Genomic DNA, 14145 nt, shown 5'->3' on the forward strand with positions numbered 1-14145 from the left:
AGGGGCGGCGGCCGTTGAGATCCTCTGCGCGAAGCTTGGCGGGGTCGGGTGCTGCGGAGAAGCATCGGAGAAGTGCAGCTGTCAAGTTCGCTGGCGCAATGGAGACCGCCATGCAATTGAAACCAAGACATCGCCCCTTTTGCTGCAGCGTGAAAGGCCACGTGAAGATGCTGAGGCTGGTGAGGGATAAGGCTGGGGACAGGGCGCGGGGCGAAGTGAGTCAGACAGCAAGGGTGCTTAAGGGCCCGGAAGAATGGTCATTAAGTTTACAGTGGAACAACGCCACATTGGTTCCGTCAACTTTGTTTTTATCAAGGTTTCCCAACAAGTAAGGCATTTTGCTCTGCCCTCTAGGGGGAAGGAGTCATAGAGCTCTGCCCTCTCCCGAGAGGGTTGGGGATACAGTCATTAAACAAAGTCCACAGACCAACCTCAATGGCCTACACTTGGACCCCCAAGCCTGCAGATCAGGTGACCAGGGGATGCAGTCATAGCTGTACCACTCAGAAGCCAACAAGATCAGAAAGTTACTTACTGTAAGTCAAACATTTGATGTGATGAAGCTCAAGGCTGATATTGTTCAGAGCAAGGACAAAGACGGAACTTGCCTATTTTAAGGCTTCATACTTACCAGGAGCATTGCAGACAGTTCTGGACAGTGGTTTAGAGGAAATTAATTATCATTTGGAGGGGAGTGGCTGGGCTAGTTAGAGAAGTGGAAACAATCTTAGTTGAAGGAATTCTAGAAAACTCAAGGAAAATGAAAAAAATATTGTTTTAAATTCTAAAGAGTTAACATGGGAGAGGAGGTTGAAATAGTTGAAAGTTACAAGGAAGCAGTTGCACATAGGAAAGAATTTTATATTTGCAAAAGGTCCCAAAGTTAAATGGCCACTTGGGAAGCACTCTATTCCGGGGCAACAAAGATAATATGCACAGAGGAACACTTGGGAAGGATGTTGTAAAGCTTCAGACTTCAGGTGAGTGAATAGAACAAATTGTATATAAGATCATTCCCACACCAAAAGTCTGAGATTCTGAGAAAAACCTATATAATAATACAAATTAAGATGCATATGAGAAGTTCAGGAACCTACACTGGAGTTTTTTTTTTTTTAAGGAGGGGGAGGGAGAGAGGTGGGGGGAGGGAGAGAGGTGGGGGGGGAGGGAGAGAGGTGGAGGGGGGAGGGAGACCTTTGGTTAGGAATAAATAATCAGGTGAAAAGTGACCTGAAGATCTGGAGTGTTGTGCTAGGTACCAAAAGCTCTAGAACACTGAAAGAGGAACAAGTTTCATGAGAAAAGTTTAGTTTTTAACATTATTTCCTTAAGCAAACAATCTGAATATTTAGTGTATTCCAAGTTCTGGGCTAATACCAGGGACAACAAAAATATACCAAGACAAGTCTCTGACTCTTAGGATTCTTCAATTTAGTCGAAGAAACAGCTACAGAGCAAATAACTATATAAAAGGAGATAAGGTAGAGATAGGGTAAAAAGGTAAGGCATCTAACTAAGGAAATAAAGAGAAGTATTAGGAAACTTTTATAAAGCAAATTAGGGTGGGGTCTAAGAGAGCCACCAAGGCATGGAGAAAAAAAAAATATGACTTATACAGCAAATTATGAGAAGTTTTGAATGTTGCCTTATTTATTCATTCAATGGATATTTATTGAATGTATAATCTGTCAGGTACTGTTCCTGGCCCTAGAGAGGTTTCAGTGAACAAAGTAAAAGATCCCTATCTTCATGGAGTTTACATACTGGGGTAGGAGAGCCAGGGAGACAAACACAATAAATTAATCATGTAATATTCTAGGAAGTGATAAGTGCTGTGGAATAAGAGAAAATAAAGCTGGGTAAGGGAGGATACTTGGGTGGGTGGAGGGGAAGGAAGTTTGAAAAGGAAGTTTGCCATAATAAGTTAGTCCTTGTTGAGATGACATCAGAGAGTTGAGGGAGTTATGTGGAGAAGAGTGTTTTAAGTCGGAGGAAAATCCAATAATGGTCCTATGGCAGAAATGTACCTAAGGGGTCAATATTGAGCAAGGTAACAAGTGTACCTTGAGTGGAGTGAAAGGAACACAGTGGAGATGAGAAGGTTTTGAGTAAAGGAGTATATATTTGACTCATTATTTTTTTTCAAATATACTAACAATAAATAGTTTGATGGGAAGAGACGGGTGGGGGGGTTGATGGAGGGTAAAGGTAGAATCAAGAAGGCCATTTAAAGCTTGTTGTGGTATTCTGCACAAGAGATGATGCCACTTGGTGGCTGGTGGTAGCCGAGTAAGTAATAAGAAGTTGTCACATTTGAGTTGGGCGAGGTGGCACACGCCTGTAATCCCAGCAATTCAAGAGGCTGAGGCAGGAGGATTGAGAGTTTAAAGCCAGTCTCAGCAACTTAGAGAGGCTCTAAGCAACTCAGCGAGACCCTGTCTCAAAATAAAAAAATATTTTAAAAAGGGTTCAGTAATTAAGCACCACTGGGTTTAATCCCCAGTGCAAAAAGAAAAAAAAAAAGTAGTCACATTTGAAATATACAAGTTGAGTATCCTTTATCCAAAATGCTCAGGACTAGAAGAGTTTCATACTTTCATATTATTTATATGTAATGAGATATCTCGGGGAAGGGACCCAAGACAAAATTCATTTGTGTTTCGTGTACCTTATGTACATAGCCTGAAGATAATTTTGTATAAAAATTATTAAAAATTTTGTTCATGAAAACAAGTCTGTGCACTCCTTCAGAGATCAGTTGTGGAATTTTCTACTTAAATTAGCAACTCAAAAAGGTTTGGGTTTTGGAGCATTTTAGATTTTCAGATTAGAGATACTCAATATGTATTTTGAAAGTAGTACCTACAAGATTTGCTGATGAACTAGACACAGAGTATGATTAAGAGAGGAATCCAAGATAACACCAAAGTTATCAGAAACTAGAGAAGAAACTAGCAAAGAAGAACTAGAGGGAGCAGTGGGGGGAGGGCAGAAGTAGGAGAAACCAAGAGTATGGTGTCCTGGAATCTAAGTGAACACACTCTCAGGAGGGCATGATCAGCTGCATCAAATACTGATATTAATTCAAGTAAAATGATGACCAAGAAGTAAACTTTGGAATTATCTTGTGGATAAGTTGTAAGACAAGTCTGCTAGAGAAGTAGACAGGAGCTAAATCACAGAATACCTTGAATAGACGATGAGAGTGAGGCTCTGTCTAAAGACCATGTTGAAGGATTTTAAGTAGGTGAGGAAATGCATACACATTTGCATTTTAGAAATTGTACTGTAGCATCTTTGGTAGTTCCAGGAAAGGATGCTGAAGAGCAATAGTTGTAGGAATGAAGAGCAGAGAGTGACAAACAGGTTTAGGCATGAAGTCAACTCAGTTGTCAGGAGTAGGAGCAGGATCTTAGGTGTTTTGGCTTGGATAATAAAGTAGATCGTAGTACCACCAACTGAGGTGATGAATAGAGGAGAGGCAAAAATGAGTTCAGTTTTGGTGAATCCAAGATTCCTGTAAATCTGGTTAGGGTTTCTGAATGTCTAAGTGTGAATTGTGGGCTTTAGAACAAGAACAGAGACTTAGATTTCACAGAGTGGGATGTGGGCCAAATCCAGAGGAATGCCAGCATTTTAAAGAGGTGGGTAAAAGTGGAGGAGCCCACCAAGAGAGAGCCAGTGCAGGAGGCACAAGAACAAGGGAAAGTGACCCCGGGAGCCAGATGAACAGAGAAATAGGCCCTGGATTCCATCCTGAGTAACACAAAAGAAAGAGAAAAAGCGTGTATTAAATTTAATACTTTTGAAATCAGTGATAACAAAGTCAGTTTCCATAGAATACTGAAGAGATTTACAGGAATCTTGAATTCACCAAAATTCAACTCATTTTTGCCTCTCCTCTAATGTTTGAGATGTGAACAGGATATTTAAAAGATAACTGGAAACAAAGGCCACAAGTTTAGGAAAGTGCATCAAGGGAGAACCTAGTGAGACAGAAATTGTATGGAAGTGGGATATTACCAGTGCCAATAACCATGATACATACAATAAGGCCACAGAAGATGGGGACTGAAAAAAATGAGCCTTGATTTTATTTAATTGTTTATTTATATACTTAACAGTATTAGGGATTGAAACCAGGGGCTCTCTACCAGTGAGCTACATCCCTTGCCCCTTTTATTTTTTTGAAATTAGAGTCTCGCTCAGTTGCTCAGGCTGGCCTCAAACTTCTCCTGACTCAGCCTCCCCAGTCACTAGGATCATAGGCATGTACCACCATACCAGGCTTGACCTTGATTTTTATGATCCATGAATTCATTTGAGATGACACATTGCTAAAAGTCATTATAAAGAGTGAAGTAATTTAGTGAAGTAATTTAGTAATTTAGTTATTGGTAGTCAAACTAACCAATTTAGAAATTCAAAGATACTTTGGCACTAATAAAGTAATTGAAAGAATTATGAATAAGTAGCCTATGTAGGCTTAAAGTTAAAAAGAATATGTAAAATGGTACCATCTGGAAGGTATTATAAACATCTAGCCAGGGAAGACTCTTGACTAAACCACTTCCAAGAACACAAAGAGACTTTAGATAGAGCTCTATTTCCTAAGAACTTCATGGCATTGATAGAACTCCCTGGAACTCACCAATTCTTTTCCTTTAATAATTCACCTAATATTGACATATTCTCTATCTTCCTTTGGAAATGAAAAAAAAATTGAATTAGATTAATTATCTTCAGGGGTGTTTTTTCCCCATACTTAAAATGTCCTTAATTCTGTTGGCATTGTGTTTAGTGAGAGAAATCATGTAAAAATGTTCTTTAGTAGTACAAAATATCAAAATGTTTTTTTCTCTGACAACACGTTTTAATCCCCACTGGTATTTTTTCATGTTAACATTCCACTTAAGTTATTACTCAGCAATAAAAGAGAATAAAATCATGGCTTTTGCAGGTAAATGGATGGAGTTAGAGAAGATAATGCTAAGTGAAGTTAGCCAATTCCAAAAACCCAAATGCCGAATGTTTTCTTTGATATGAGGAAGCTGATTCATGGTGGGATAGGGAGGGGGAGCATGGGAGGAATAGACCAACTCTAGATAGGGCAGAGGGGCTGGAGGGGAAGGGAGGAGGCATAGGGTAATTAATGATGGTGGAATATGATGATCATTATATCCAAAGTACATGTATCATGTACCTGTACATGAATTGGTGTGAGTATACTATGTACACAACCAGAGATGAAAAACTGAGCTCTATATATGTAATAAGAATTGTAATGCATTCTGCTGTTATATAAAAATAAATAAAGTTTTAAGAAGATTCCAGATTGCCAACAGTTAAGAAATGATGAGTGAATACTAAGGAATTATAGATAGCCAGTACACAGACATTTTTTTTTTATTGTTGGTCGTTCAAAACATTACATAGTTCTTAATACATCATATTTCACAATTTGATTCAAGTGGGTTATGAACTCCCAATTATACCCCATATACAGATTGCTGAATCACATCAGTTACCCTTCCATTGATTGACAAATTGCCTTTCTAGTGTCTGATGTATTCTGCTGTCTGTCCTATTCTCTACTATCCCCCCTCCCCTCCCCTCCCCTCCCCTCCCCTTTTCTCTCTCTACCCCTTCTACTGTAAATCATTTCTTCGATTTGTATTATCTTACACAGACATTTTTGAGAAGCAAAACAAGTTGTAGAAAACAGAACCGGGATTTCTATAAGGAACAAGATGAAAGGAAAGGGTGTGTGTGTGTTTATTTTAGGAAAACACAACTTAAATTTATTAGGATATCAAGGAAAGGAGCTAGGAGAGGAGGGCAAATTAAAAGCATGAGAGGGAAAGAAGCTATTTGGTGGGAAAAGATGAAGAAAACAGATGTGGGAAACTGTAGTACCAGAAGGACAAGTGAAGCCAGGCACCGAGGTGCATGCCTACGATCTCAGTGACTTAAGACACTGAGGCAGAAGGATGGTAAGTTTAAAGCCACCCTCAGCAACTTAGCGAGACCTCATCTCAAAATTGAAAAAAAAAAGGAGTTGAGGGTGTAGTTCAGTGGTAAAGAGCCCCTGGGTACAATCCTCAGTACTGCAAAAAAAAAAAAAAAAAAAAAAAGTAAGTGGAGTAATTACTTAAAATAAGAGGGCCACCCCTAATCCTCTAAAACACAAAGAGTTTCTGTATTCATACATTTTAGTCATGCTCTTATATGTATGTGTATATGACAGAAGCCTATTTATTTGATCATTGTAGAAATGATCACTTTTACAGCTTAAACTGTATTCAGAAATCATTGAGTAAAGCATGGTTTGTTTGTTTTCCTCCTAGGTAGTAACTGCGACATCGATGACCTTTTTTATCATCGCACAAGCCCCTGAACCATACATTGTCATCACTGGATTTGAAGTCACTGTTATTTTATTTTTCATAATTTTATATATATTTAGACTTGATCGAATGATGAAATGGTTATTTTGGCCTTTGCTTGTAAGTGTTCAGTTTCATCCTTAAGATTTAATTACTTTTTCCTGCCACTGTGACATATTTTAGTAAACTCTGTTGCTTTTTTCTCTTACACCTTTAAGATGGTCTCAGATAGACTCAAGAAAAAGGAACTCTACCTGCTGCTCATGTGCTCTGTACTGTCCTTGGGGGAGGGTCTCTAGGGGATCCTGGGCTGCCACAGAATATAAATTCTCCTCTGCGTTCCATCTACTAGTAGATGTGGCTGGCTTTTCTTTTAAGAGAATTCACTCCAATATGGATCTTCTAAAGAAATTTATATTTAAATTTCTTTAGGATCATGTTAATAAAATTATACAGCACTTTTAATCTTTACTTCCCTTTTAACTGCATGTTGATATGGCCTCAAAATTGGGGAATAGAGATGACAGCAGGTACCTAATATCTATCCTTGTTCATCCCTGGTCACTAAATGAAAAAATCAAACTGTTTGGGGAAGATAAATAAAATACAGTGTTATCTTGCTTGAAAATGTCTATGGGATTTGAAAATATCTATAGTCTTTAATGCCCTTCCCATCTTTGGCTGGACAGGTAGCTGCCATGTCTTTCTCTGCTGTACTTGTCTTGGCCTCTTGGATTCCAGCGTGCTTATATCCAAGCTGGTAACTCCTATTGAGGAGAGAGGACGTTAGAGTTATTCTCTGACTATAAAGGGTAGCTTTTGGGACCACCTTTGAAGGCTAATGATGAGAATCTCAGGCTAATCACAAGCTAAAGAAGTCCCAAACAGGGAGAGCTGGGAAATAGATAGGCTCTTCATAGCCCCTCCCACTTGATCTACACTTCTGAGTTGAACCTGATTGTAGGGAGGTCTAGGAAAAGAGATTACAAGTCTTTTCTCAGATGACCCTCAGTAGCAGAAAGAAGTAAGCTAGATTGTCTAAGGATTTCTCAAGGAGATAAGGAACACTGGTCTACATTTGCTTAAAAGTCATGTAGTTAGTCTTCCTGCTCTGCTTCTCCAGAGTTAATAAAACTGACACATTTTAATATTTATCTCCAAATGCAATAATTTTCTGGAGCTTCTTACATGTCTCAGTAATAAAATTGGAGCCCCAAATTTAACAGAATACACTGAAAGAGTAGCTTAGTAGTCTCCAAGTCTCAGGATCAAACCTTGCCAATGTTGTAATCACTTAGAAATAGTGCTATATGAGCCGGGCACAGTGGCAATAGCCTGTAATCCCAGTGACTCCAGAGGCTGAGTCATGTTCAAAGCCAGCCTCAGCAATTTAGCAAGGCACTTACTCAGTGAGACCCTGTCTCTAAACGAAATATAAAACAGGGCTGGGGATGTGGCTCAGTGGTTGAGCACCCCTGGGTTCAATCCTCAGTACCAAAAAAAAGAAAAAAGAATGAATGCTATATGAGTAGTTAAGCGACTGCTGCATTATGCTTCCCAACTTTTTCTCTGATCTTGATCTAATGAAATAATTCATTCAACAAATGATAAGCACCTGCTAATCCCACACTTTTAAATCTGTTCTCTGATAAAACAAAACACAAATCTTGCGCTTGAAAAACTTTCAATGTAGTCAGAAAGCAAGATAGATGAGAACTCGGTGACTCAGGGCTTGGTCGACATACAGGATGCTGTAGAAGCATCCAGCCAGAAAAGGAGACAATCACAACAGGCTCATGAGGAAATATTGCCTGAGCCAAAGTGGTTAGCAGCAGAGTGCTGGAAGAGAAAGGGGCTTCCTCAGAAGCAGTAACATACTCAAGGGTCTGGGTGGAAAAAGAGCATGACCTCCAGGACCTGCAGGCAGCTCTGAATGGCTGGAGTATCAAGTTGTGATCAAGAAAGTGGGCAGAGGGGGAGGCTTGAGGCAGTAGGGAGTCAGAGCATGCAAGGGTTTCTGTGCCCTGGGCTTTAACCAAAAGGCTGATGGGAGCTTTTCAAGATTTTTAAAAAGAGGTATATGACAAGTTTACAGGTTACCATCATAATCACTGCCACCAGTGTCTATAATGGCTTGAAGAGAAAAAAAAAAAAAACTAGAGGAGATTCTCAAAGACCATTTAAAAGTCTGACATCATAATCTAGGCATGAAAATGATAAAGGCATGAACTAAAGTTACAACTGTACCTAGAAAGGAAAGATGGGTTAATGAGGTAGGATTGATAGGACAGGGGAACGAGGTAGAATACCTGTTGTTTAAATATCTACCTGGAGAAGATATTGAGAGGAAGAATGGGCTTAAGGAAGGGTGGAGAGAGCTGTATGCAACGAGTTTGGGTGCAGAAATGTTGTTTAAGTTGTTTATGGGAAACTTAAATGACAATGTTCACTACAGGTCTGAAGCTTAGAGGGAGGAGCTATAGCTGGGGTTTGGAAGTCATCAACTGCTGATGGTAACTGAGCTTGGCCTGGCCAGATGGGCCTAGAGAGTGTGGAGGGAGCTGAAGGTAAAACTAGGTGGTGAGGAGTGGCCAGGGAAAGGCAGTGTCACAGAAGCCAAGATAGAAAAGCATTTCAAGCAGAAGGGTCACAAAGAAAGTAAGAAAGGTAGGTGCTGAAATATACATATAGTCCTATTCATTCACTGGCTGAATTAATAAAGAGCCCCCTAAAGGCCTTTTCCAGAGCAGTTTGCCCCAAGTTAGGGACAGAGCAGGGAAGGAAAGAAACAGTTGGACCACAGAGGCCACCATGAGTGGAGGCAGTCTGGCCAGGGACATTGAAAGGTTGGCAACAGAATGAAGTCCCTGCAGAGTGGGATGAGAGGCAGAACACAGCTGGAGAATTTGCCAGGGGTCCTTTAACTGCCACTCAACTGAAGGACTCTCTGGTGAAAGATCCCAGGTAACCTGTGGGCGGGGGAAAGGCAACTTTTAAGTACTTGTGCCTTTAGTGATTAGAAGGGTTGTCATCTGCACTTGGATTTCTTATTGTTGCACAGTTGTAGTCCCTGACACAATCTGTAGAGCAGGCCTCCTCTGTTTCCCTCAAGTGTCCCATTATAGAAAGCACACCAACTCAGCCAACCCAGGCCTTGGAGGCTCAAAATTTCTGTGAAATCTTTCTACATATTGATGTTTTGTTTTTAATATGAAAATGATTTTAATTTCCATTAAGGATCATTGATGTCCTGGGGCAGTACACCACTTTTTTCCTGTGATTCTCTGCACTCCATAGAAAATCACTTTTATCCAAAAGCCTTTTATATAGAGACCAAATTGCCCACAGGAGGAAGGGCTACCAGGCTGAAGTAGTAATGTGGCCTTTTACCTTGAATCAAAGCAAAATATTCAGCACACAGGAAAGTTAACCTAGGATAGCCAGTTTCAATATTTCCTGCACATAAGAACTTTCTTGGGCTGGGGATGTGGCTCAAGCGGTAGCGCACTCGCCTAGCATGCGTGCGGCCTGGGTTCGATCCTCAGAACCACATACCAACAAAGATGTAGTGTCCGCCGAGAACTAAAAAATAAATATTAAAAATATTCTCTCTAAAAAAAAAAAAAAAAAGAACTTTCTTCCTGAGTATCTAATCTTATCCTACCCCACCCCCAACAAACCTCTTCCAGCTTTCTTTTGAATAACTACTTTCCTAAGTTATTAGTTTTGACATTTAGTATTCCTGTCTTGATTCCCTCCTGCCTGCTTATCTGCAAACATACATAAACCAGAATAAAGACAAAGTACTTACCCATGTTACCCACACTATATATCCATTCAAAATTGTAAATGGCACATTTTCTTTTTCCTGTATTTGGGGATTGAATCCAGGAGCCCTCTACTACTGAGCTACATCCCGAGCCCTTTTAATTTTTGTTTTGTTTTGTTTTGTTTTTGAGACAGGGTCTTGCTAAATTGACAAGACTGACCTTGAACTTGAAATCCTTGTGCCTCAGGCCTTATGAATCACTTAGGATTGGTCAGGTGCCACCATGCCAGCTAAATTGCACTTCTTAAAACAAAGTTAAGAGTGAAAAGTGCTTTGTGTGGAGAATTTATTAAATGAGTGAGCTATATAAGGCAATATCGTTGGCCAGCCATTGTATACAGATGTATATGGGATTCATCTTGAAAATTACAACTTAAGTACTTATTTGCTGTCTTTAGTTTTATTAGTTTCATTTTATAACAGAGTTGTTTGATATACAATGTAGACTACTCCACATATCTTCTTACATTATTAAAAATGAGCATTACAACTTCCCAGAGTATCTACCCATTCTACCCTAAAACATATAATACATCTCATACTCTCCTAACCAGATGAGTTCTGCTTCCAGTGACATTTATGTTATGTCAAAAAAAAAATAAATAAATGCTAAAGTAGTTAAATGTTTGATGTATTATAGGTAAAGAGAACCACTAGGTGTCATTGTAGACCAAATACTATATAGGTGTCCTTTACTGTAGCACTTTGGCTTCCTGAAAGATATATGCTAAAAAATTTAATAAAATGTAATTTTTGAATTCTTTAAGGAGCTGAGCTTTTTGTTGTTTCTTGATGGACTATTCTCTCTCTCTCTCTCTCTCTCTCTCTCTCTCTCTCTCTCTCTCTCTCTCTTCTTTTTTTGTTGTTCTGGGTGTCACACCACACAAGGTCTTGCACCTGCTAAGCAAGGCCTCAATATTGAGCTACACTCCTATACTTTGGTGGTCCTTTGGTAAAGCTGTATGTATCCTACTCTGTGTTTTTAGGATATTATCAACTCGATAGTAACAACATTATTCATGGTCATCGTATCTGTTTTGGCACTGATACCAGAAACCACAACATGGACAATCTTTGGAGGGGTAAGTAGAGGTCTTCCTAGTTATTTGAAAACCAGAAGTATAGAAAACTGTAATATATTCTTTGGGTTCATAAGCCAATATACGGTGCCTACTGGCTTGATATTCTGTATGAATGAATACATGCCCCGATTCTTTTAACATGAAGAGATATGAGGTTCCTACACAGACTTTATTGGTATAAAGGCTATATCAGACTGAAAAAAAAAAAGCTGGTAGAGTCAGTTTCAATACTTAGCCATGAGAAACCTGATATCAAGCAAAAGAAAAACATGATGAGGTATACAACGAGTCAAAATGCATTCTGCTGTCATATATACCTAATTAGAGTAAATAAATAAATAAATTTTAAAAAAAGAAAAACAGGTTTCGTAGCTCACGTTTTTTTTTAAAAAAAAGATACATATCACTTGTTAAGGTGAGACAGACTGTTCTGATACTTTTTCAGGTGGACTATAATAGATATCCTTATGACAAAGGATGTGGTAGGAAGGCTTGCAATTAAAGGTTAACTTTAACACCACTTGAAGAAAAATAAATCAATTTAATCTGACTTTACCCTAGAAAACAACCAAAATAAAAGAGTCAAGAAATTATATTTCCATCTGAGATTCTTCTGGGGTTCCAAATTATTTGATTTCTAAGTTCTAATCTGGAGAATTGAATTACCAAGTTCTTCTCTCCTGCTTCCTTGTTCTTTCGCAATATGGACCACTTAGAAGAATGGACCCCTCTTAGACAGCCATATATTTCAGAACCCATGGTTTTCACCTCCCTTTGGCCTAAGCAACTTCTGGAGGGACCAGAAATGCTAGAAATGAGGCAACACCATAACAGCAATTTCCCCTAATTGTTTTTTAAGACAATCTTATTATCCCTCTCTAATTGGAAGAAAAACAGCCCAGGCATAGGACTTACATTCATTCGTCTATCTACTTAACTTGTTCATTCATCCTTTAAATGCTGACACAGTAGAGGGCTATGCTACCCCATACAATAGTCACTAGCCAAATGCAGCTACTCAGTACTGGAAATGTGGCTAGTCTGGATTGAGATAAGATGTAAGTATCAAATACACAAAGATTTACTAGCCTGCCCCCCAAATATACTTCATTAATAATTTGATCATATTAACACTATGTTAGATGATAACATTTTAGATATATTGGGCTAAATAAAATATGGCAATAAAGTCAATTTTACTTGTTTACTTTTTTAATGTGGCTCTGGAAAATCTTAATTATGTGGATTATATTGACGACTCACTAGCCCTTTTGAACGGTACTGGGTTAGAGTATGAGCCCTGTTTATCCTCAAATTGCTCAAAGTCTTACCCAGGAGATAGACATGCACATAGCTGCATAAAAGCAGTTGACAGTAATTCTGGGCATAGACAGAAGAAAAAACTGCTTCCCCCTGGCAGTGGAATTGCAGTTTACCTACAATGAGGAGAAGAAAAGGGGAAAGTTTCCAGAGGGAAGAACCAGCAATGTGCATAAATGCCAAAGTCATAAAAGGATTGGCAGCAGGTACTTAGTGTGCTCAGGACCTAGGAGGCAGTGGCTTGAGACTAGGTGGAAAAGGAGACTGCAGGAGTAGGAAAATCAAATTTCCTGGTGGCTGGACAAAGCTGACCTAATGGTATAGAGACAATAACATCTCCCTCCTCCATCCCAGGTGCTAGCTCTCAAATAGCCATCAGAGTATCTAAAGGCCACCTCCTGTTCTATTGGTCCCTTTACCTCAATTTTCTTTCTTTCTTTCTTTCTTTCTTTTTTTTTTTTTTCTTTTTTTTTTTTTTTTGGTACTGAGTACCCCAGGGGCACTTTACCCGTGAAGTACATCCCCATTCCTTTTTTATTTTGAAACAGGGTCACACTAAGTTGCCAAAAGTCTCACTAAATTGCTGAGGATGGTCTCAAACTTTCAATCCTCCTGCCTCAGCCTCCCAAATCTCTACAATTATAGGTGTGCACCACTACTCCTGGCTCAACTTTATTTTCTTAAAGCCTGTTTAGAATCTTACCCCTTTAAGCAGTTGTAGCCCAGCCATTGGGAGTTCACTGAATCATCACTCCAGTTTTCCAATTTTTTTTTTTTAATCACAGTTGTAGTCCCCATGATTTAATCTTGAGCTGGTATTAGCTTTGACACTTTCTGCAGTGGTTTAGCAATAGAGGAGTCAAATAATTGAACACTTGGGATAGAAATGTTGATCGATAACTAAATATGGTCTGTAGGGTTGAAAGGAATACATGCAGGAGCAAGTTGGCAGAAAGACAAGTTGGGTGTGGTAGTGCCTGGCTATAATCCCAACAGCTCCTGAGACTCAAGCAGGAATATCCCAAACTTGAGTTCAGCCTTGGCAACTTAGCAAGAATCTGCCTCAAAGTAAAAAAATTAGAAGGCCCAGGGTTATAGCTCAGTGGTAAAGTGCCACTGGGTTCAATTTCCAGTACAAACAACTTCACTAGTATTTCGGTTCACTTAAATTATCTTTTTCCTTTCTGTAGGCAGAAAAACTTGGTAAAGCCTTTTCCAATTTTAATTTCGAGGGCAGCAGCAGGGAGCAATCTCATCACCCTATCAAAAGGGGAATTCCTTGGGCAGTCCTTGGGTGTGAATGACAGAAGTCAATGAGACCATGTCTTTGTTCCAGGTGTTTGGACTTATCACAGCAGTGTGCTGCCTTGCCGATGGTATCCTGCTTTACCGGAAGCTTTTGTTTAATCCAAGTGGTCCTTACCAGAAAAAGCCTGCTCATGACAGAGAAGTGTTCTAATCTTGTGTTTCTTGTTAGTTGGCAATAAGTATTAAACGTGTTTCTTTATTCCACATATTATCTGCTGTT

General features: G+C 39.3%; 1 protein-coding gene across 2 annotated transcripts; it reads left to right on the plus strand.

Annotated features, from left to right (window-relative positions):
• The first annotated feature begins 1 nt into the window (after position 1).
• LOC113185475 (chemokine-like factor) lies at positions 2–14110 on the plus strand. 2 transcript variants are annotated; one of them, XM_026392637.2, is made up of 4 exons: positions 2–179; positions 6348–6506; positions 11202–11297; positions 13954–14110. In XM_026392637.2, the coding sequence occupies exons 1-4, from the start codon at positions 99–101 to the stop codon at positions 14074–14076; spliced, it is 459 nt and encodes a 152-aa protein (XP_026248422.1). In that variant the 5' UTR covers positions 2–98; the 3' UTR covers positions 14077–14110. The 2 variants fall into 2 exon arrangements, with proteins under 2 accessions (XP_026248422.1, XP_026248423.1); XM_026392638.2 differs by lacking the exon at positions 6348–6506.
• Positions 14111–14145: the final 35 nt, after the last annotated feature.

This window comes from Urocitellus parryii, chromosome 15 (assembly GCF_045843805.1).
Source record: "Urocitellus parryii isolate mUroPar1 chromosome 15, mUroPar1.hap1, whole genome shotgun sequence".
NCBI lineage: Eukaryota > Metazoa > Chordata > Mammalia > Rodentia > Sciuridae > Urocitellus > Urocitellus parryii.

Excerpts from the sequence above, each read along its gene's own strand:
- LOC113185475 (XM_026392637.2), top strand. The coding sequence starts at position 99 with ATGGAGACCGCCATGCAATTGAAACCAAGACATCGCCCCTTTTGCTGC. Across the intron at positions 180-6,347 it reads ACGTGAAGATGCTGAGGCTG|GTAGTAACTGCGACATCGAT; the intron begins GTGAGGGATAAG and ends TTTTCCTCCTAG. Across the intron at positions 6,507-11,201 it reads GGTTATTTTGGCCTTTGCTT|GATATTATCAACTCGATAGT; the intron begins GTAAGTGTTCAG and ends CTGTGTTTTTAG.